The sequence below is a fragment of the Pleurodeles waltl genome, chromosome 9, assembly GCF_031143425.1.
Source record: "Pleurodeles waltl isolate 20211129_DDA chromosome 9, aPleWal1.hap1.20221129, whole genome shotgun sequence".
In the NCBI taxonomy this organism is placed as follows: domain Eukaryota; kingdom Metazoa; phylum Chordata; class Amphibia; order Caudata; family Salamandridae; genus Pleurodeles; species Pleurodeles waltl.
The window spans coordinates 28,445,271-28,470,508 of NC_090448.1; the positions used below are offsets into that span (position 1 = coordinate 28,445,271).

Below are 25,238 nucleotides of genomic sequence, written 5' to 3' on the forward strand. Positions count from 1 at the left end.
ATCCCAAATACAACAATATTTGGGAGCAACACTCAACACACAAAAAGCGATTGCCACTCCAAGTCCACAAAGGGTCCAAGCGTTCCAAAATATAACATCAAGCATACAGCCAAACCAACACTACCAAGTAAGGTTTGTAATGAAACTTCTAGGCATGATGTCTTCATGCATAGCCATTGTCCCAAACGCGAGATTACACATGTGGCCCTTACAACAGTGCCTAGCAACACAATGGACACAAGCACAGGGTCAACTCCAAGATCTAGTGTTGATAGACCGCCAGACACACTTCTCGCTTCAATGGTGGAACCCTATAAATTTAAACCAAGGGCGGCCATTCCAAGACCCAGTGCCTCAAGACGTGATCACAACAGATTCTTCCGTGATAGGGTGGGGAGTACACCTCAACCAGCACAGCATTCAGGGACAATGGGACAATCAACAAAAACAACTGCACATAAACCAGTTAGAACTGTTGGCAGTGTTTCTAGCATTAAAAGCACAAATGGGAAATTCATCCCCAGATCCTACAGGATTACTTCCTACGCTGGGGAACACCAAAAATAAATCTATTCGCAACAAAAGAAAACGCAAAATGCCAAAACTTCGCGTCCAGGTACCCACACCCTCAATCCAAGGGCAATGCGTTATGGATCAGTTGGTCAGGGATATTTGCTTACGCTTTTCCCCCTCTCCCACTCATTCCGTATCTGGTAAACAAACTAAGTCAAAACAGACTCAAACTAATAGTCATAGCATCAACCTGGGCTCGCCAACCGTGGTACACAACACTGCTAGACCTATCAGTAGTACCTCACATCAAATTACCAAACAGGCCGGATCTGTTAACGCAACACAAACAACAGATCAGACACCCGAATCCAGCATCACTCAATCTAGCAATCTGGCTCCTGAAGTCTAAGAATAAGGACACTTAGACCTTACATAAGAATGTATGGAGGTCATTAAACAAGCCAGAAAACCTACTACAAGACATTGTTACGCAAACAAATGGAAAAGATTTGTTTACTACTGCCACACTAATCAAATTCAACCACTACATGCTTCCGCAAAGGACAATGTAGGCTACTTATTACACTTATAAAAATCTAAGCTAGCATTCTCTTCAATTAAAATACATCTCACAGCAATATGTGCCTATCTGCAGATTACACATTCAACATCGCTTTTTAGAATCCCAGTCATCAAAGCATTTATGGAGGGACTAAAAAGAATCATACTCCCAAGAACACCACCAGCACCTTCGTGGAACGTTAATATTGTATTAACACAACTCATGGGACCACCATTCGAACCCATGCACTCTTGTGAAATGCAATACTTAACTTGGAAAGTAGCCTTTCTAATAGCTATCACATCACTTAGAAGAGTAAGTAAGATACAAGCATTTACTATACAAGAACCCTTTATACAAATACATAAACATAAAGTGGTTCTCCGTACAAATCCCAAAGTCCTACCAAAGGTCATATCGCCATTCCACCTAAACCAAACAGTGGAACTCCCAGTCTTCTTTCCACAACCAGACTCAGTAGCTGAAAGAGCCTTACATACATTAGACATAAAAAGAGCACTAATGTATTACATTGACAGAACAAAACAATTTTGTAAAACAAAACAATTGTTCGTAGCCTTCCAAAAACCTCATGCAGGTAATCCTATATCCAAACAAGGCATTGCCAGATGGATAGTTAAATGTATTCAAACTTGCTATATTAAAGCAAAAAGAGATCTACCTATTACACCAAGAGCGCATTCCATTAGGAAAAAAGGCGCACAATGGCTTTTCTGGGGAATATACCTATGACAGAAATTTGTAAGGCAGCCACCTGGTCTACGCCTCATACATTCATGAAGCATTACTGTGTAGATGTGTTAACAACACAACAAGCCAAAGTAGGACAGGCTGTATTAAGAACATTATTTCAGACAACTTCAACTCCTACAGGCTAAGCCACCGCTTTTTGGGGAGATTACTGCTTATTAGTCTATGCACAGCATGTGTATCTGCAGCTACACATGCCACCGAAAGGAAAACGTCACTTACCCAGTGTACATCTGTTCGTGGCATGAGACGCTGCAGATTCACATGCGCCCTCCCACCTCCCCGGGAGCCTGTAGCCGTTATTAGCTGAATGAAAATTGTAAATTTATAAATAAAAATTATTTTAATACACATTATGTACATACATACCTACTCCATTGCATGGGCACATCTAGTATATTCACAACTCCTACCTCACCCTCTGCGGGGAAAACAATCTAAGATGGAGTCGACGCCCATGCGCAATGGAGCCGAAAGGGAGGAGTCCCTCGGTCTTGTGATTCGAAAAGACTTCTTTGAAGAAAAACAACTTGTAACACTCCGAGCCCAACACTAGATGGCAGGATAATGCACAGCATGTGAATCTGCAGCGTCTCATGCCACGAACATATGTACACTGGGTAAGTGACATATACATTGCATGGACATCTTTACTATATATATATATATATATATATATATACATTTCTTCACTCCTTACTTCACCCTCCTGCGGGAAAACAATCTAACAAAGGAGTCGATGTCCATGAGCACTATCACCAAGGGGAGGAGTCACTCGATCCCATGACTCGAAAAAAGCTTCTTCGAAGAAAAACAACTTGTAACACTCCGAGGCCAACATTAGATGGCGATATACGCGTAGCATGTGAATCTGCAGCACTATATGCCACGAACAGATGTACACTGGGTAAGTGACATTTTCCATATCTGTATAGAATGAAAGTAATTTAAATATTTGATGCGCAACATTACTAAGATCTGTGGAAGGGGTAGTCGTTTTCGGTGTGTCTCAATCAATCTGTTTCCCCTCTTCACACCACTTTTTCCTGTAGTCTCTCTGTTAAACATGTAAGTCTTTACTCTCCTGATTTATTTCTGAAGCCTCCATCAGCATATCTCTCATCTCATGTCTTTACTCTTCAGCATTCTCTTCTCTCTCTCCTGCACATACTGTTCCCTAACTTTCAACATGTCAAAATCCACAACAGCAGGGTTCAGTAAAATATGCGGCAAGAAAAGACAAATTATATGGCACAATTTGTGATATTATTATCTCACTATTTTATCATTTTCAAACGTGTTAACACTGTCTGGACATTGGTTGCACCTCAATAATACCAGTTTAACACCCAAATATTGCAATTAGCAACAAAGATGTAACTAGTCAACCTTTTCAAAAGGCCTTCCGCTGCATGGCAAAACATGTTGCAGCATTTTTTGAGTAACTTTTGAACTGTTTGAGCTAGAATTTTTTTTTTTTGTTATGATATGCAGGTTATGTGGCACATGATGATTATATGGCAAATGTGGAAAATCTAAAATTATGCAAAAATTGCTGCAGCTGCACAATCACATAATTCCGGTGGCCCTTTTTATGACCCACTGACAGGCACTGTGAAAATGTCTCACTGCTTTCGGCCTGAACTTCACAGCTCTCAATCGTAGCCCATTATAAATTTCCACCCAGAACCTGAACTCACACAAATTCATAGAGGCTACTCTTTTCACAGTCACACTATACATGAGTAATCTGTTCCATGAAAAGATCCACAGAAACACACCATCCTAGAAAAAGAAAATACTCCTTAGGAATACATGGGAAAGTACCTTGTGAAATGAAAACAGGAACAGCATTGCTGTTTCCAAGTTAAGAGTGAAGTGTCTGTTTCTACAAGCTGCACCTGCCACCCTATGTGGAGCACAAGGTTGGGGATGAGCACCGGGACAGTTACAGATGGGTCACCGGCCCCAGAAGACGACCCCCCTGAGCGAATCCACTTTTAGGAACTCACCACCCCATGTCCTCTAAATGAGATGATAGATGCAAGAGGTGGACGAATAGGACCGCTGCCAAATTTTCACGAAAGTTCCATTACTGCCCAGTTCTAAATCAGACGCATCAATGAGTATTATAATTAATCCTGTGGGTGTATTGTTATGTTATATTTGGCTCCTTAATTTGCTGACGAGCATCAAAGTAGGAGTGCAGGTTTATCAGTTAAATAAATGCAGAAATATATCATTTTATGTTTCCATTTGTTTCAAAATACAAAATAGATGTAGATATATAGCAATAAGATGGCCAAAAAGTAAATATGGATAAATACAGACGGAAATATATTTAAAAAAATACTATCCAACTGGGATCCCTAGTTATAATTGCTCTAAACCGCATGCAACACATTACAAGCTGCACGCCAACCCGTGCCTCCTTTGCTAGCCGACAGTATCGGAGTCTTCTAATGGCCACAAGGTCTAATCCATTTATGTACAGCTATGATATGTTAAATTTAATTATAAACTTCCTGTACGCAGAAGGTTCTTGGAACTCAGAGCAAACAGCAAAGCCACGCAAACTACTGTAAAACACTCCAGCTAGCCAGGCAAATAATAATTTTATAGGTATGAGCTGGATGCAAGATGCATCCTCCTTCCCCTGATGACCTATGATAAATTGTATAACAAGAGCATTCCTTCTTTTTTGCCTTTTTCGCTAGCTAGGACTCTGCTGCTGAGGGCGCTAGAGACATGTACAGAGATGCAAAACATGGACATGAAATGCAAGTACAGGGGAAGGGTATTGAGTTCAAACCTAATCGCTGACTGCACAGCAGAGTAAGGAGAAATGGTAAGAACAGGTCTCCCAGGAGGAAGAAGAGGTAAATTTCACCCACACATCACCTACAAATAATGAAGGTACAGAAGAAGAGGGAACGCTCAGTTCTGCTCCATATTCAAACTTGAAGACATAAAGAAAACAAGCATTTGCAATGCAATAGGTCTCGCATTTGTGAGAGTTTGAGCTATTGGCGTTGTAAATGCCTAACTGGACTTTTCCTGACACATACATTGGTCAACCCTGCCTCATAACTTTGTCCTTTCCTCCCACATCATTCCAGTGGCCCTGCATATAACTAAAGCACTTCCATTTATCTTCTTCCTCTATCTGCAGGAAAAAAATAAATTGTTGCCATTTAGCATCCTAATTTAAACCTGCCATGCTAATTACAATAGAATGGCACTTTCACCACCCACCATCAGAGTTGCTGGCTGGCTAACACAATTCACCCAAAAAAGACACAAGAAACCAATAAATTCATAGATAAATATTGACCAACCCAGGCTCTTATAGCAAGATCAAAAAGTAAATGGGTACGGCGGAGGCCAAATAGTGTCAAGTTTACCTTAGTGTTGGTCTCTCTGATATAGACACCACCCATCGAAGATGCCACCACACCGAGAGACCCTCTTCTTCCTCATAGAGTATCACTTGTGCAGTTGGGTCACATCTGATGTCTATGAATCCCACAGATAATTCACTAGATGACTAACATTCCGACAACAGGGAACCCGCACAGAAGGAAGTAGGGGTCTCCGGTGGCACATGACAGTGTCACAGCAATGTATACAACATAGGAATCGCGTGGTTGCATCAGGATGTCCCAGAGGTCGCTGGAAGCACAGGGTGACTTAGAAAGGTCCAAACGTGGATCTCAATCCACACGTGGAAGTTACGAGGGCCCGAGATGACAAGATAACTGAACACAACCTGGTGATGTTGTTCTGCTGGTGAGAAGACCACACAGATATCAAGTTCCGTGTCATTTTGAGCCAAGAAATGTAAATCCGCTGATAACTTTTACTGTTGAAAACTTTATATACACCAAACCTTTTATGTGATACTATCCTTCGCCCCACCACAAAAAATGTCCCATATCTCCCAAGTGGCACTTTCTAATGTGTTACAGCAGTGGTACTTAACCTGTGGTCGGTGAATGCCTGGGGTTCCGTAACCCCTACTCAAAGGGTATGCAATTGTTTAGAAAATTAAATAATACTAGCTGACTAATAAAGTATAAATACAATTTTGTTTGTGAACCGACCCACCTAGCCAAAAACCATGCTCAGACTGCTACAAAAGTGGCCCACACACTGATCTCGGAGAGCAGCCCATCGGGCACTGCCTGATGGCCCCATAGGTCAGTCCGACCCTGTACGCCTTTAGCCAAGCCTGGCTTTTTAGCCTAGAACACTATGCATGGTGGGAGCTTTGATACCATCCTTTCCATAACTCCTCTGAAAGTAGAAGCCCCCAGAGTGTAGAAAAGGGTGCTTGAGAGCCACTTCTGTCTGCAAAAGTCACATGTGAGAGGGTCACTGGACAGCCATGGATCCGGCTCTCCAGAATGTCTCACCTTCCTTCCTGTTCCTTCTGGCAGCCGTGCGGGACAGACAAGGTGGACTTCCCTGTAAATAGGAGCATTTCTTAAAACATGTTATTTTTTGCTTCTGAAACCCAGCAGGAGCTGTGACTGTATAATCTCATGGATGTTATTTCCAGAACAACGTGCTAAAAATATCTCAGAGTTTAAAAAGGATCTTTGAGTTCAAAAACACACTTAATGCAGTCCCAAGGTATGCATTTTGCAACAGTCACCAACGGTGAGTGTAAAACTTTAATTAATCTTTAACAGGAAGTGCATTTGGCTTTCCTGAGCCAACATGCTGGGACTAAAGTTTGAGTTTCTAAAAACTTGTACTGCTTGAAATTGTTAACATCATCCTCTGTTTTTTCAACAGTAATATCAGTACAGCAACTGATAAACGTTTTTGATGTAAGTCTATATCAGAATACAGGAAAGAATTTTGATCCGATTACCAAAATTCACCAACCTCAGAAGGGGACGTAAATATATGTGGCATTAACTAACAGATAACTCAACCTGGATGTGTGACACCTTGAGCAAGTTATGGCTTTTTAGAGGATTGTAGTTGGGTTGGTAAGACATGTAGCCTGTATTTTCTGGCATATATGCAGGGACATTGTAATTATGCGAGTCTGTGGCCACCGCGCTTTATGCATAATTATGAATTTGCCGCATTCGTCACATAATCTATCATCTGCTGCAAAATTTACAGATTTTACCAAAAAAAATCTAGCTCAGATGGATCAAAACTTACTAAAAATGCAGTGACTGAGGCTTCTGCACAGTGGAAGGACCATCACAAAAGTCGACTGCTCACCTTTCAATTGCTAATTGCTGTAGTTGAGTGTTGAAATGTGAGTGATTATGTGGAACCGTTGCAGAGGCAGTGTTGACGTGTACATGAGCCAAATAATGCAGTAATGCTGTCACAAAATGTGAAGCATTATGCTGCATAATTGCTTTTTCATAATGCATAATTAAGTCAACCTTGCTGCATTTCGCATTTGTTCGCTCGCCATATAATTCCAGTGGCCCTGCATAAACACACGTGTCTGCAAACCTGAGTATGCAAAGTGCTGTTCTCTAAATTGGCAGGCCTGGATAAAGCTGTCACACATGTCATGGAATCACTTAGAACCTGTGCATATGAAGTAGATCCAGTGCTTAATTTGAGGCGGTGGTTTCCGGTGCGAGGCACTGGCACTTATTTTTGAGGGCCGGGCTTATTCTTCTGTCTCAAGCATTTGCTGCGAGAAAAAGACCCATATGGGAAAGACGGAGGAAGATAAAAACGAAAAAGCGTCACAAAGGGAGAAAGCAGAAAGCTGCAAGAGTGAGCTGAAGGGGAAGAGAGTGACTTTAAATGGATTGAAGAGGCCCGAGATGGCTTTAGGATTACGCTGCCTCAGTATTCCGTATTCCCATATTTAATTGCAGCAGCCGCATGTTTAAAAGGCGGGCTTTGGGCACCAGCATGATTATATTTACAAATTAAGCACAGAGTAGATCTGTCTGAACTGTGCACACCTCATGTCTGGTTTTATAGCTTTCACCTAATTGAAAGCTCACAAAAAGAAGCACCTCATTCTAATAACTAAAATGATTTTTGCTAACTGTAAAACATAGCCATACCAACAATCCCTAAACACAAACCCTAAAACCAGAGTTTAATTTGTAAATAAATGCTACAGCACAAAGCCAAATACTATGGCTGCCAGCCGTGTTACTACCTCCTGCCTTTCATTCTACCACTCTGCACTTCCGGGCTCTTTGACAAATTAAGCACCGGCTAAACCTCTACGTTTTCCACACTTTCCTATAAGAAAATTTTGGGGGACTCATTTCCTGTGGTTTACTATTTGTGAAATTCGGTGGAGCACGCGTTGTCTGCTTTAAAATGGATGCTTTAAAGGGTACCAGCTCTTCTATGACCCCTGCAACCTCACATTTCATGATGCACCACATAATACAAACTTTGTATGCGTCTGTTTCTCTGTGGATCTTTCCTATCACTTCACCTTCCGGTGTTTAGCGCGGTACAGTTTGAATTGCCGATTGTATGATGGAACCACACATGCATGAACAATGAGGTCAGAACACCGACCACGTTGTTTCCATGCATACCTTTACCACGCATGCCTTCACAACGATTTTTCGTTGTAAAGGCATGCCTAATAAAGGCATGTGTGGAAACGGCATGCGTGGTTGTCTCATGCCACCCCCCACCCTAAAAACAAAAGTACCCCGACCTTCCTTAAAAACCTTTAAAAACTACCCTGATACCCCCCCACCCCGAGCCCTAAAACCAACCCCCACCCCCAAGAATAAACCAAAAATTACCCCAACCCCTAAAAACCCGCCCCCCCACTGCGACCACTGCCCCAAAACTACCCCGATACCCCACCTGCTCCTAAAAACTAAAAATACACTGACCCCCTCCCCTAAAACTACCCCAACTCCCCACCCCCAAAAACCTAAACTACCCCAACACCCCACCCCTAAAACTACTGCAACTCTCCACCCCCCTAAAACCTAAACTACCCAGGCCCCTACCCCTAAAACTACCCCAACCCGCCCCTAAAAACTAAAAATACCCTGACCCCACCCATAAAAAATAAAAATACCCCGTCTCCCCCCCACTCCTGCCCCTAAACTACCCTGACCCCCCACTGCTAAAAACTTTTTTTTTTAAACCCTAAAACTACCATGATCTCCCCCACCCTGAAAAACTAAAAATACCCTGACCCCCCCACCCCACCCCTAAAAACACCCTGACACCCCGCCCCTAAAACTGCGATTCCCCCTCCCCTGTAAAACCTAACAAAAAATACCCCGATACCCCCCACCCCTGCCCTTAAAACTACAGCGAACCCCCCCCTCCGCCCCTAAAACCCGCCCCCCGCCCTGAATAGAAAATTACCTCAACCCCCGCCCCTAAAAACCCAAGCCCACCTAAATAGAAAATTACCCCGACCCACCCCAACCCTAAAATAACCTCGACCCCCGCCCCTTAAAAAAAAAAAAGCCTAACCACCTGAACCCCTTCACGCCCCAACCCTAAAAACTACCCCCAACCCTGCCCCAGCCCCACTTACCTGACCGCGGCCTCTCCTGATGGATCTTCCTTTTTCTCTGCCTTAACCACGCATTTGCGTTGTTCGCAGGCGTGGTTACGGATGCGTTGTTCCGGATCTTTCCCCCTTCGGTTCCTGCCATCTTTTTGATTGCAACCAGCAGGTGGATGGGGAGTTGGAAGCTCGCATGCCAAAAATACTGAGAAGGTGCAAATGTGTTCACCATCCCACCCTCTGACAGTTCCATTTCCACCTGTGTATTAGACACAAGACGCTTGCTGTGCATGCTTATGACATCTGCCTAGCAAGATCCACAGTGCAGAGTGCCTAATCGTCCAGTCCTGGCCTTTCAACCAACTACACGTTGCATTCTATGACCTATCGCCATATAGTTGCCGTGGTATAAACGAAACTGCAGCTCCCAGGAAGCCATGTGATGTGTTCTGAAAGTTAGGGCGGGCTGAAACTTTCATACGTGATATGGGGTGCCCTGCCAGCTATGTTTAGGATGGACAACCATGCCCATACGAATATGCTAAGACTATTTCGGAATTAAATATAATTTGACGAATGAGTCTACATGGACTTACTGAAATAGACAGAACTTCACTGTTAGTGTGCTCTGTGGAGAAGTATGTGGGTTTCACACTAGAGGTCCATCCACCCCCAAGGTGGCTCAGGAGTCTCATGCTAAGTTGACCCACGTTAAGAGGCATGTCTCGCGTTACAGGTTACGCACGTCTGCCATCAATGTTAATAGTGACGAAAATGTGCATACAACTCCATAGATGAATTTCAATCATTTTAGCTTTCAGAGCCAAAGCAACATGGAAGAGCAAAGCTGCATGATTTGCGCAACCCCTGACTGATGCTACTGCATTCCCCGAGAAGGTTCACTCTCAGAAGCAGCACGACTAAGTGCACTATGGTCAACAACACACTGTGTAGATTCCACTCAGAACACAGCCAGTACCCCCTAAACTTCTTGTCCTTAAAATCCTTAGTGTGTCTACCAATAAACAGCAGTCAGCAAGATAGTCCCAGGTTAGTGATCATGACATGTATAAAGGCAATCTCATCATTCATCACACAACCCGAATGGACGGTTGCCGAAGAGCAGACAGCTGGTCAGCGAGTACAAACGGCGCTCTCCTACCTGAGCTGATCATGGTGCCAAGATCTGTTCTTGTCCTGAAGCCCCATCTAAGGAACAAGATAACAGCCTGATTTATAATCTTGTTTACAGCTAAGCTAAACTTGGAACAAGAATGCTCTGCAAATGAAAAGGGAAACTTCCCTGGACATGAGCAGGATATAAAGTAAAAAAAACTCCCCTACAGACCAGATAAACAGGACAAAGCTTAATTATACAGTAGTTGGCGCCACCTCCCACACAGAAGGGTCTAAGAGGCATGACTGACCACTAGCAAGTAAGGATTTTAAATAACACTGCAACTAACAAATACAATAGCTGGAAGCCCACAGATGACGTATACTTAAAAGTATACAAGAGGTTGTACGCTTACGCTCAACCTAAAAACCATTACTGAAGATCCTTAAACAAGTAAATGGAAAAACCAATGGGAACAATATGGGGGAAAAAGCACATCAAAAGTACTAGATCGACAAACCTTCCAACAGATTTCACTTGACCACATGTGCAGGGGAAATGATAGGATACTACAACACTGTAAAAAAGTGTAGAGATTATTTCAGCCCAGGGTAATGAACTGACACTGAAATAGTTAGGTACAGCATCCAACTTGGCAAGACAGAAATGCAAACGAATGGTCATTTTAGCAATTTCTCTGAAATATTATTACCCAGGTGCTTGTGGTGTTGCTGTATATTCTGCAATCTTTTCAGGAGAATATAGCTTGAAGCTTAAGGTGCTCTCTAATACTCCCTGAGTGACAGTCCCAGTATAGGATTCGGTGAAGTCCCTCAAAGTGCTTAATTTGAGCTGGTTGTTGCTGGTGGGGGGCACCAGCACTTACTTTTGGGGACGGCATTTTTTTTTTTTTTTTTTTTTTTGCATCCGGCATTTACTGGGAGCAAAAGACACACATAGAAATGATGGAAAGAGAAAGGTGAAAAAGCATTACAAAGGGAGAAAGCAGAAAGTTGCAAGAGTGAGCTGAGCGGGCGGGGAGTGGCTATAAATGCATTAAAGAGGACCAATATGGCTTTAGGATATGCTGCCTCAGTACTCTGTGCTCAAACATTTATTTGCAGCAGCCGCAAGTTTCAGAGGAGAGCTCTGGACACAGACATGTTTATTTATACTGAGTCCAGTGACAGGGACTTGTGCCAGCCCATCCATCTCCCACATGGGAAGGTTTGCACCAATGACTCATTTTTGATTCAGGAACAAAGAAACTGAAGTGCCAGGAAATATTCTGATTAATTTATGTGCTAAAGGCTGAACTATGTGACTAAACTGTGTTTGGACAAAATATTGGAAACACAAATATCGTGGGACAGAATTTTGTGTCAAAAACATCGAGGACAAGAATTTTGTGAGGGCCATTTTCTATGGGTAAGTAACGTTTTACGATATATACCTCCACATATATGTACCTCAACGATATATACATCTTCAAGGTATGTAGATCTAGAGTTAAGATTGATAAATCTAAACTTACCTATTTGCTCTTACCTTCTCGCGCTTCATATCCTAGATGTTTTAAACACAATATTCTGTCCACACGATATTTGTGGCTCCAATATTCTGTCACTGACCTAACTAAACAAAAGCAATATCCTTTGTGACCTCTAGGTACCCTTCTGGGGTGTGATGAGCCCCATTAGCAGCACTTTGGGGATTTATTGACTGCGCATTTAACATCACCAGACGAAGAGTGTGGTTTGAGATTTATATCATCAACTGGGTCCTGTCCAATAGACCAGCAGAAAATAATTCAATTGACTTTTTCGGAGAATAGTTCAGGACTATATTGGTGATGAAGTTAGGCCTCATATTGCATTTCATAAGCATGTGTCCAACGGACTTCTAATTCTACCCTTCAGTTCCTTGCTGGTGAAGTTTTTACAAATGGATCAATCAGCCTCAATTCTCCTCTCCAGGCAGATCTCGTATTCATAATGAGGTTATTCTAACTTTTCAGGAGTGTGTTGGCGTGGCTGTTTCAATGACCCATCTGAGTGCCGAAAGGTGGGTCTTCTATCAAAACTGTGGGATTTTGTTGTGGTCTTGGAATCAACATCTTCCATTGACAGAAGCAGCATGAAGAGTGCTGTGAGCTCTTCATTGAGGCTTCCTTATGGTGTGACTGGAGATGACAGTCAATGATGGACAGGCCACCTGAGGGAGGAACATGAAGATGGTGGTGTTTGGGCAGACTAGAGGGAGTAACCACCTATTCAACTGAAGGTGTATGAGAACTGTAGGGCTCGGGCTCCTTTATGCTGTGCCTTCTAGAGTAGCACCTTAACACTACCACCTACATTGGTTCAGTAATACTGGTAGCTCAGACAGTGAAACCCTCTTTGTACTTGGGTCTCACCCAGTGCTTAATTTGTGCTTATTGTTTCCGGTGCTGAGCACTTGCACTTATTGTTGAGGGCCGGCGCTTAGTCTTCTGCCTCAAGCATTTGCTGCGAGCAAAAGACACATATGGGATAGACGGAGGAAGAGAAAAACAAAAAAGTGTCACTAAGGTGGAAAGCAAAAAGCTGATACAGTGAGCTGAAGGGGCAGACAGTGGCTTTATATGGAATGAAGAGGCCCGAGATGGCTTCAGGATTACGCTGCCTCAGTACTCCGTACTTGCACATTTAATTCCAGCAGCCGCGGGTTTAAGAGGAGGGCTTTGGGCACTGGCACGTTTTTATTTACAAATTAAGCACTGGTCCCACCACAGTTTAAACAAAGGCCACCATCAGGCCAAATCGCTACTGCAAATGCTGATTACTTATGGAATTTGATGGTACAGTGAAAAACTGCCAAAGATGTCCTTTTAAGCAGCTGAGTGATGCAAAGGCTGCTCTTTTAAAAGGCTGCTATCCATAGTGTGGTAGAGCTCACTTTGGGTCATCTAGCCTACTGTAATCTCATGCTTGCTTTGCTTTATCCACACTGGGGCATGATGCACAGTCTATCATCACTTCTTTTTAAACTGTGCCCTTCAGCCCTTTGTGACCTCCTGTCGGTGTTGAACATCTACACCTGACCAGGGGCATAGCTTTGGGGGGTTGGTGGGGAGGGGTTACACCCCCCTAATAAATGAAATTTCAGATAAAAAAAAGTGGTGTACAACTGCTGTCAGTTGGGTATGGTGAAGTGCCTGTCCGATTTCATCAGAAATGTTTACATATACACAGAAAAAAAGGTGCACGCACTCTACCTCTATCTGTTTTGAAAATCTTCAAAAAAGGTTTGTTATTTTACATATATATCCGCAGTCCTCTCCCTTTCCACTGCCCCTTAAGCCCGTCTTGTGCGCCCTGCATGTCATTTAATGTAATTTAACTTTAAGTGCCTGCTTGATTGTTGGAGAATCAATAGCTTACCACCCAGTATTACTGACCAAGGTACACCCCTGCACCTGAGGGCTCCCTTAAGCTTCTGCAACAGGTCTCCAGGCTCTCTTGTTTGTCTCTCCCACTGTTGTAAGACATCGTATCACTTGGTCTCTATGATCAGGACACAGTGAAAAAGAGATTCTTTAGTGCTCTGTTTTACTCATAGATTACATTACGATAATTGTTTCATAATTACAGTGCCTCTGACCTGCTCCGTTCTGGTGTCTGCAGCGGGACCTGTAATGTAGCATCTGGCCCACAGTATTTTTGGACTGTTTTTTTTTTTTTTTTTTCTTTCATGACAACATCCTCAGAAAGTTAGCCTGTCCTAAATGTGGTGCACCAGCAGATATCATCTTGTGACTATGGGTTTAGCATGCGTCTGGGAAACTTCACTTTGTCAGCACAGGAAGGGTGTAAATGTGTAGTGTGTTCTTTCCCCCGTTAGTTACTAAAATGTGAAGTGGGGGGCGCCTGTTTTATAATACGAAATCCTTTTATCTCTGTGTGCTGGGGAGGCCACTTCATAGAGTGGGTGTCACCATGGCCACTGCCTGCGGATGTCCTTTTATCTTTGAATTCTTTGCTAAATCCGTAAGTGCATGTCAGAAGCACCCTCTTAATAGGGAAGTACTTAGAGGCCATTAAGTTCCTCTTGAGAAGTGTGTGGAATCTCTCCTCCTGATGGCTGGCACAGAAATCTGACATGCGCACGCAGAATGCAAACAGTGCACGTGCACACGCATTGCATACATGCCAACAGAGCTAATTCAGGCAGGAGGGTAATGATTTTTTAAGGCAAAAATTGCTTTATTTTAGCTGTCTCCCACCTACAATTGCCTCGACTTTAAACAAAGTCAATGGGTAAAATACATCCCCCAATTTTTTTTCTCCACCATCTCCTACTTTCCTGACTAAGGCATGTTTGGCCTTGTTCAGTGGCACAAGAGAGTAAGTGATGTGGTCTATTATTAGGTTGATTTTCCCTTTAAACTATAGGCATATATTTAATGTGTTTTCATTTATTTTCTTAAACCTACATACACTTTTTACTGTACAATGGAGTAGGCCTGGCTTGCGTGCAAACATTTCCCAACTGAGAAGTGGGAGATGTTGAATAAAAAACGGTGACATGTGCTTCCCCTATTAGCTTATGTGGCAACAGGGGTAATTTTAGGCGGGAGGCCCCTGAAGCTTCAGCACAAGCACGTTCCACATAGGAGGTCGCTTGTCCCATGATGCCAAGCGGCAGACAGCGGAAAGGGAGGCTCTTATAGGTGACCGGCGGATTTTCAGCCAATCAGGAACGGGCAACAGACCCCGGAAGGGGATGCCCCATCGTCGAGTGATGCGGCTTCACCCAATCGGGAGCGGGCCTCGCGGCCTGTCCGTCTCGCGCGGAGTGACGTGACCCCTGCGCTGACCTGGCGCGCGGCCGCTTCTCCGCGTCCCTTGACGTGTTTTCTTTCCCGCTCTTCGTTGTTCGTCCTCCGGGCGCGGCTTCTCTTTCCCTCCGTTCCCAGCCGCTCCTCCGAGCCAGTATAAACACCAGCAGGCCCTGGGTACCTCTTGCCTCGCTGTAGGGAGCCCGGAGTGAAAACAGTCGCACTGCGCCCGCTTCAGGCGCGCGGCAGGGCCTCTTGGCCTTTCATCCTCGAGGTTGGCCCGCGCCAACTCCGAACAAAAGCCTCACAGTCCGTGTCCACGAGTGAGAGGCGACGAAACTGCCCTGCTGTGCAGATACCCGCCACATATGTACATACATGTGAACACACCCTCATTTGACGGGTGTCACCCTCCGTTCACACTCATTCACGCGGCCCCTGAGGGGCCCAAAGCCTAGAATATTCCTCAGTGGTGCCATTCTCTTTTTAAACTGATACCACACTCCATACACTAACCTTTCTCTTTATTGGGAGCACCAGCTGAAACAACTGGCTTCACCCTTATTAGAAACTCGAGGGTGACAGGTGGGTGCCAGTGGACATGTCTTCAAAAATTACATGTGCCCATGAATGGTGTCCACATGCAGACTGTTATGCACTGCGTTATGTGCATTGCATTTTAACAGCCCCCCTGTGCCAACTGCACCTCAGCCTGAAATGTATATCGGCACTTGGAAAAATTATTTATATGGTCCAAATGATGTTCATTGTATTGACATTCTGGAGGATGGAAGCTCGTTCCTGTCACGGCACATTGCACAGATCTCTGCAGCCAACACTGTGTAGCTGGCTATTTATTTTTTTATTTTTAGATGCTATCTACTGTTTTGATCTCTTCTGAGTGGCGGTGCTAACTGCCAGGAATGTGCTTGTCTTTTCCCAGAAGTACGCATAGTGGGGGTGCACCTCATAATAATCCAGAGAGGTTCCAGAAGTTAACACCTGGACTGGAGCTCTCTGTGATGTGTGAAATACATGTGTGTGTAAACACTCGGTCATTGTCTGTCTCCGAGAAGTAACTAATGCCAGTAAGCCCTGTTCTCCTTCCCTTCCTTCATGTTGCACCACTGGTACACTCTATTGAGTAGCTGTTTGCGCTATATTAATAACGTCATTCATTCAATACCGTTGCTCCATTTTGTCTTCAGGAAACAAAAGATGTTCCACACAAACTACCAGACTTCTTTCATATAATACACTTATGTTAGCAGACATAGACTTATACACTGCTCACTAGTGGATTCAGTTGCTGCGAGTTAGTCCCAGTCACACACTTCAGAACTCATGTAGAGCAAGTGGTCATTGCAACCTACAATCTGAAACTGTGCTCACAAACATCCCTGGTGGTCTGTCATCTCACCAGGAAAACTGCAGTGCGGGACCTTGGAGAGTATAATATGTGAGGATGGCGGAATCTCCCTCTGAATCGAATGACCAGACACCTTGTCCCTTAGGACAGTGGCCTCAATGCAGCCAGAAATTAGGGCACCCAGTAACTCAAGGACATGTATTGGAGGGTTTTCCTCTTTCACTTTTCCACTTGTGTAAACTGGGTGTGCTGACTCTATTAGAGAACCTCTGTGCTAGATTAATACATTCTAATCACTATGGGGCTACCTTCACCCTTGCCTCTTTCTGCTCCCCTTCTGGACAGGTCTGATTTTTGTCAGCAACCAAAGTAGAGGCAGTAGGGGTGTCTCCTTTTGATCAGAGGCAGTTGGGTAGGGCTCTTGAATGCCACTCCAGAGCACTGACCTACATCAGCTCAGTTGGACATTCCACTCCTCTCTGCCTTGCTTGTCCGGGACCCTCCCCAGACCGGGACCCACAAAGGAAGCACCTTGGGTGTGCTATGAGCTAGCCTAGCTCAGGCTTTAGCCTGGCTCCATCTCTCGTGGAGGAAAACATCTTCTAGATCTGTCTAAGTGGTCACTAGTGCATGACCCCGTCTTCCTTCCTCCAGGTTGGTAAAGTAAACTACCTCAATGCCACCTTTAAGCCCTGCAGGTGATGCACACATAGATCTCTTCCTAAAACTAACATGCCTGTGTGACCTGGCATAGAATACATGTGCTCAAATCCTTACTCTTGCACACCATTGTCATACATGCCAACCCGCCTAATTCAATGGAGAGACTACGAAGTTCAAGGATAGTCTCCAGCCTCCTTATTCCTGCATGTAAAAAAACAATTCCTCTGCGGGCCTCAGCTGTCAGGGCCTGGTTTTGTGTCACTCGGAGCATGCACTGCAAGTAACCTGCCCTGGCTGGCCAGTGCACAGCACTTGCATCATGCAATAGCACTTGCTCCATCCTCCTGACAGGTAAGTAAAAAAACATACATTAGTGTTTCTAAGAATATCTGATCCTGCAGCAGCAGATTTGCAAATCCCATACATAACAGTAGCCTGATTCAGGCCTCAATAGAAGTCAATGGAAATACATTCTCATGATTTGTTTCTAGAAATCTCCCACTTTTCTCTTTTAAAGTGTTGGCATGTATGTTTTGTTTTTCTAAAGAAGGGCTAGCCATAAAACAGCCTCATATCTTCTTAATCCGCCTTGCATTCAGGAAGGTCAAAAACGGGCAAAGGAAATTTTACTCTTGTGTAATTGATGAACCATCCCTTTTTGATTTTTCATGATCTGGTTACCACCGGGCATAGGGAAAGCTAAGCAGAATAAGAGGGCAGATTGAAAACTCCATGCAGAGTAGGCAGCTGATGTCCAGCTTGCTAGTGCGTATACAAGTCCAGGTGAACTGAGTAAGAGTTGACCCTATGTCAGACAAGCTTTTCATGCAACTAGCACTGCCTTATCTCGACAGGCTCTTCTTACACAGTCTGTTGGGAATGCATTGCTCCCTCTGCTTCAGTGCCCACAGGCAGGCTCTTCATCGCATTCCTGGCTCTGAGTCTGAATGGGTGCTCTGCGCCATTCTCTCTTTAATGGGCCATGTTCCTTCTCATCTCCCTGCTGGGCTCTTGCCAGCTAGGCTGCCTGCCATACACCGAGCTGAAACTGAGCCAAGTACTCAGGAGTCTAATGGTCTCCACTTATTTTAGACCAGGCCTCAAGTACTTTGTGTTTCACAGAAAGCACTAGAAGGTGCAGGATGTGAAAAACAAAGACTGAGCAAGTCCCACTTGACAAGAAGCCAACATTTCACAGCAAACTTTACGACAGAAGATTAAAGGCCTGATTTAGAAATTAGTATTTTGCTGATAAAGTGTGAAATTCGGTTACACGATTCTCCTTGAGTGGAGAGTCTGCTGAAGGCATTAGCCTTACCATACTATTCCCGTGAAGGAGGTAATTCTGATTGCAAATTCTCCAAATCTGAGTTTTTTTTCATATTTGCTTTCTCCATGTACAGTTCCACGCTGCCAGTACTTTAAAGAGCTTAACAAAAATGTCACTTGTATATTTGTCCAATGCACTCACTAAGCTAGAAGAATGTTCCATTCAGGTGCTAAATGAGACGTAACCTTAGCCTAGTCTAACCAACAGCAAGACTCCATGTAATTTTTTTTTTATATATTGTTGTCAAGCAGAGGAGCTGTGTAGGATATACTGACCAAGGGCGGCTGTCCAAAATCACACATGAAGCTAGATGTGATAGTCTATTACAGGAGTCCTGTCCGCATAGAGCCCACATTCATCAAGAAAAGCCTCTGGGAGGCAGTTTGGCATACTGATTTACTGTCATGCAGAATGTGAAAGATAGCACTGAATTTAAGTACAATTTACTGTACGTAGTAGCAGTAGTCTTTGAATGTAGTCAAACTAGTCTGAAGTCCAGTTCATATTTAAAGACCTGCAACACTGGCCTGATTTACCATATAACTTACATTTTTGGGAACTTTATTCCTTGCATTAAACGGTCACACCATCTCTTAGCTTCCATTCTGTCTCTGCCGTCTTTGAAATCCTTGGTGCCATGTGTCCTCTGATGTAACAGAGTTTTGGGATGTAGATACGTGATGCAGAAACTTTACTAATCATTTCGTATGTTTATTTGCTATTCTTTGCCTCAATAATTTAGAGACATTTAGTGCAAGTTCATCTAAAGCCAGCTTTTTGTTTGACAGTGTTCTGTCATGTAGGCAGATTCACTCTGTCCTCTAGTTAAGTTCAATAGTGCAATACGTTGACATAGCAGCACAACTATTTCCTTGAGAGCTAATTGTTACACCACAAGTGTTACACCCTGGTCATTACAGTTGGACTGAGTAGCAATTTATCTTACTACAGATGAGTATTGATTGTACTCCTATACAAAAATAGTTGAATATATAGTTATTGCCAGCATCTATGTATTTTAAGTCTATTACATACACATTTTAGGGGCTTGTGGACACAGCACACCAACCTGTTCTGTAATGAGAGCTACTTATGCTCAATGAAAATTAGACTGAGCTATTAAAATTCCTAGTGTAATAATCATGTCAGACAAGACAGCACTGGTGGGCACTCTATGCACCAGTGGCCACTTCATTGCAAGGTTGGCAGCAGTGATCACTTCAGTGCATCATGCAGGTTAGCCAAAAGCAATGTAAAAAAATGCTTTGTCAATTTGGAATGCCTTTACACAGATAATACATGGCAGGCTTATCTGAATTGCCTATGGTACCATGGTAATATTAGTGATCAGTCTCCCCACTGCTTTATCACTTAAATATTCACTTAACATTTTGGAGATAACCATTTTTCTCCAAACATAAGCTTATGAGATTGGTAAATAAATACATATTTTCGTCTCAGATGTACACTTTTCAATTTTGGTGTACTTATATTTATTCATCTAAACAAAAGCTTCACATTTAGTAAACTCAACTGCACACAGCAGACCTACTTACAGGTAGCTCACAAGGTACTCGGAGACGCCTGCAGTAGATGGACACACAATTCTGTGCCTCTGTAAATGGAGACTGTAGGCATTGTGGTAAAATAGGGAATTTTGCTAGGATGTGTTGAGGAAGAAGTAATTTGGGAAATGTTGCCTTGGTTGATGAGAATGGAGAGGCTTAGAATACTTTGTGTGGGAGGAGTGTTTGAAGAAACAGGTTGGAAGCGCATGCCAAAGGGTGGGGTCATAATTAATGGTACATGGTGAAATTTATGGTAGACTCTGAAACACGTTTCACCATTAAACCAAAAGATGTAGTAAAAAGGTTATGGGGCATAATCAAAATAAAACAGAAAGACACTAACCCGAATGGATACCAGGGAAGTAACATTGAAGTGGTACATCTGGGCAGACTTAGGGTTCAGAAGAAGATGAACACAAGGGGAGGTCTATGTGGCAGAGTAGGATCTCGGTTGGAGATGACCATTTGATTCCATTTTATTAACCTTAGGGCAGAGGGTACTAATGTGCATGAGACCGTGAAGGGAGCCGGGTAGGTATTTCATGAAAGGCTGGTGTTGAAGGACTAATTACGCCAAATCAAGTTGAAACAAAATGCTGTAGCAGTAGTGCACAAGGTCAGAAGTAAACCCATGACGGCAAGGGAAGGAAATTGCGAGGGAGTAATTGAATTGGTGGAGGTAGCCTTGGCGGTGTCTCTGGTGTTTGGTGGAAGTTTCTGTTGTATAAATCTCAGGAACCTAAATCGTATAGCATAATGGACAGCTTTCTACTACCCTGCATTGGTGAAATGGTACTGATGCTGGGTGGTGTAAAGTACTTTTTGAAGGTAGACCTAAGGTGTGCATATCATCAGATCAGGCTATATCTGGACTCTGTCTTAAGCGGTTTGTCAAGCCAGAAGGTGTATTTCAGTTTAAAGATTTTCTTTTGTTGTCTCTGCTGAAACCGTTTTTCAGAGAGTAAGCCAATTACCTAAAGATCAAAGTAATGTATTTTATTTTCAGGATAACTTTTTTTTATTTTTGACAAAATAATGACATGATGCTGAAACGGTTTTCGGATCACTTTGGCAAGGTCGGATTAACGCTAAAGGAAGTAAAACACATTATTTTGATAATCGAAGTCTAGTACTTGGGGTATGTAGTTGCTTTTGTGGAAATGAGACCAAAATCAGATCTGCTGAAATCAGTAAGAGCATTGCTAACCCCAATGGTTAAGAACCATTTTAAGACTTTTATGAGCTAGTGGAATATTATTCAAAGTTTGTGCATGAAAAAACAAACTCTGCGGGAGCTAATGAGTAAAGGGAAACACTTTTGAGTGGGCAGGGAGGCAGGAAGAAGCATTTGTAAGTGATAAATGAGATTTGGGATGCAGACACTTTGACACCCTTTGATGTGAAAAGGAAAACTTTCACTCTAGTTGATGCTGGTGCGTACATCATTCTCAATCTTGTGACCCACAAGACAGTTGCCTTTGCTTCCTGGAACTTTTCTGGTAAAGGAAATTACTTTGTGATTGAAAAGGGAAGCATTTGCTACCGCATGGGCCTTAGTGTAGTTTCATACCTGTATACTGTGCTTTACATTTTGTTGTGAGGACAGATCACAAGCCATTCAGTGTCCTGCAGCCTGAGGATATGTCCAAGATTCCTGCTCGCTTTGTCATACTTGTTTCCAAGTGTCAGAATTATGGGACTTCCCAAAATCATGTGTGATCCAGGACTATTGGAAAGTTTTTTTGAATAAAGTTTGATCTTGTGATAAACCTCTCGGCTTCTACGGCCTACTACCAGTACTCCTTCTACGTAACAATAGCAGCAGAGTAACTTGTACTTTAAAAACTTTAAAAACAAAATTAAAAGAAAACAATCTAATTAACATGAATGAAACACTTGATTTAAAACTTAATTGGTACATACCCATAGTTCACAGGTTAATGTGGGTGGTCTATGCACTGCCTTTTCACTTCCTGTATCAATTCTCCAACTGACAAGGGTTGGAGCCTACATAGCATCTTGTAGAGTTTTAGATGTTTCAGTGCTTTAGGATTTTTGAACTGGCAGCAGTTCACTTGGCGTTGAGGGTGGTTGTTTGTTTTCTGATGTCCCAGCATTCTGCCCTCTTTTGGATCTTTTCGCTTTGAGCTTTTTTATTTTTTTTATTTTTTTTTCTTTATTTATTTTTCTTAGTTTCAGAATCTTTACCTTATTTTCTTGGCTCTTTGATCAATGGGTGTCCACTTTACCCAACTGTTGAGTGGTCTGCTGAAGTTGACCCAGACCTACACAACCTTCATCTGATCTGTTTTTTTTCTACCTGGTCTTACAGTTGTCTCTGAAATAGTACCTCCAAGTTAAATATTTATTTATGGGGTTTTGTTGAGATTGGACCATGCCATAGCAGACGCATGAGTGGTGAACAGAAGAGGCACAGGTGGGAAAAGGAAAGGGTGTTCCAAAGAGGTACATCAAAAAGAGAACTGGGTCAGAAAGGGCTTTACATGTAGTCTTTGCAGCAAACATAATTAAAATGTGCATCCACTGAAGGACCTTAAAAGGTACATTATAGAAGATATATAGCAGTGTAAAAACAAATCACAGATAGACATGGTACAAGTGTGAGAAGGCATGTGATAAAATAAGAATGATGTAATGGAGGTGGGAGTTTCGAGTCAGGAAGGTGTTTAGAGTAATAGGGGCCACTGTGGTAAGGACAGGACAGAACAGCATCAAGTGGTGGCTACATAACAAGGCCAGGAGGACCTAAGGCATAAAATAGGGTCAATATGTTTGGTCAAGCAGCGGGTGTATGACTAGTGAGGCATTGGGTTGGGGGGGAGTTGCATGCAGCTGCAGTGGCTTCTTGAGGTCGCTCTGCAAGGTTTGGAATCAGATGGGCCAGTCTGAGATCAAGTGGGAAGGTGTTCCAGATTGTAGGTGCATCAACCAAGATAGAACAAAACTGATGTCTAAATCGAGGAACTGCCAGGTGGAAGTTTTCTTTGCCTTGGATCGAGTTTTGAGTAATAGCTTTCTCAAGAGCTTATCTCCGTTGGTCATAACGAGGTTTTGAGCAATTTATTTGAAAGTTCTCTGGTGGACACCCTTGTAAGTCTTGTAGACAGAGGAGGTATTTATTCTGCTGGCAAGATGAAGTAGTGTTCTGCTTTTTGAGTAACAGAGCACCTGTTTCTTGCATCTATACTGTGTCCTCGAAGGCTAACACATTCTTTCTTTTCCCCATTGTGGTTTTTCTTCCCTTCTTTCTCCACTAGGGATGCCTACATCCTGGCAGCGATTAACAGTTCCACCAGTTTCTTTGCCGGATTTGTGGTGTTCTCCGTTCTTGGCTTCATGGCTTACGAACAGGGCGTTGATATCTCAAAGGTAGCAGAGTCTGGTAAGGTTTCACAAAACACTCTAAAAATAATCCAAACTATACTTTTTGAATTGAAGAGGACTCTCTGCTCTTCTGTTTACACCATCACTGCTTGTTGTGTTTGTTTGGAATATCATCCATTTAACCATGATCTCTTCTCAGATTCACTGGATGCACAGGTGCCTGTGACTCCATGTGTGGTACTGAGGAGCTAAACATGGGGCATGCCATGCAAATGCAATTGGCATGGAACTAGTACTGGTGAATAAGTTGAGTACCAGTAGTCCTGCTTAATCACAGAGCCCTGTCTGCAGCCTAGGATGACCGGCTGGTGTCTCCCAAGGCTGGGAGGCTTGTGGTGAACCAATCAGATGCTAGGTGAGAGTCCTGCCAGGCTTTCAGAGAAATATTTTCCCCCTGAAATATTGGTAAGAAATCATTCTCTAGGAGAAGCCAAACCTGAGCTTGCAAATAAGGCACGTGCCATGTCCTGTAGTGGACAGCCACATAGTTTGCGTGCGTTGCCAAAAGTTTCCAGAAACCAGGTGTATTCTCCTTTCAGGGAAGTTTCCAATTCTACAGTTAGCATAACATCTAACTTTGATCTTGGCTATCAAATAATATTCGATATGGCCCACTTTGGAACCGTGAGAAGAGAGATGCATCTAATATTTTGCAGTGATTGTAATCATGATGGTAAACTTCATACATGTGTGAACATGTACTTACCTAAAGAATCTAGCTTAGAGAACTCTTGATGTTCAGGGTTGCTTACATAAGTATGGCTAGTAAAACAGAATAGCTTTGTAAAATAAATTAAAAAAATAAAATAAAATGCAATAAACAAGCAATGAAATACTGTGCACATTAAACCGATCTCAATATGTATTGGATAACCCAATCTGCTCACAAGGGGAGATATAAAAAAAACAACAAACATAAGTTTGGAGGGATTCACCAACTATTAACATTGTTTAGCCTTAATCTGCTTTGTGATCACAATATTTCTTATTCAGGGCCGAAAACAACCTCAAATCTTAAGTTGATTTAACATTAATGTACTACTAACTGTAGCATTGTGAGTGAGGCGACAGTACACATTTTTTTACCAGGTTAAAATGATGCCCAACTTTAAAAAAAATTGAATGCTTACAGCCACCTCAATAATTTATAAATTATGTAGGATTATCTCCATTGATTCAAACAACATGCGCACATTTTTTATGTTGCCAGGAAACATAATCACACATGGCACGCTTTGGCACCAGTTTCCAGTTTGAGGTGGTGTGATAGGACAAGCCACAATATTAGATAACTACTGATTTAGAGAGGTGTGGTCACCTTTTCGGCCTTTATGGAGCGATACTAGGTTTGTCTGAACATATGAAACATCTTGTTTTTTTTTCAGCATGCCTTGGTTGAAGTGAAAACCTTCCCAAATGTGCTTGAAAAAATTGTGAAAAACCGAACTAACTTTCACATTCTCATAAGCAGTTTACTTATCCATTCAGAAAAATAATCTCTATTTTATGAAAGAGGACGAGGTGGCTAATAAGCACATCACTTCTGAATGAGGTCCCAGCAGCTCTTAATATCGGAAAATAAATGATTAAGTATGTGTTGGAAAGCGTGCAGTCTCCATTGCAGCA

General features: G+C 42.8%; 1 protein-coding gene across 5 annotated transcripts in view; it reads left to right on the forward strand.

The window, feature by feature from the left end:
* The window catches only part of LOC138258882 (sodium- and chloride-dependent creatine transporter 1-like), a 290,710-nt gene that overhangs the window by 198,954 nt on the left and 66,518 nt on the right, over window positions 1-25,238 (forward strand). For all 5 annotated transcript variants that reach the window (XR_011198597.1, XR_011198598.1, XR_011198595.1 and 2 more), the window contains exon 8: window positions 23,486-23,610. Coding sequence is in view for 2 of the 5 variants with exons in the window: in XM_069206192.1 (XP_069062293.1) it covers window positions 23,486-23,610 (125 nt within the window). In the remaining 3 variants the exon portion in view is untranslated. The remainder of the gene's footprint in view (window positions 1-23,485; window positions 23,611-25,238) is intronic.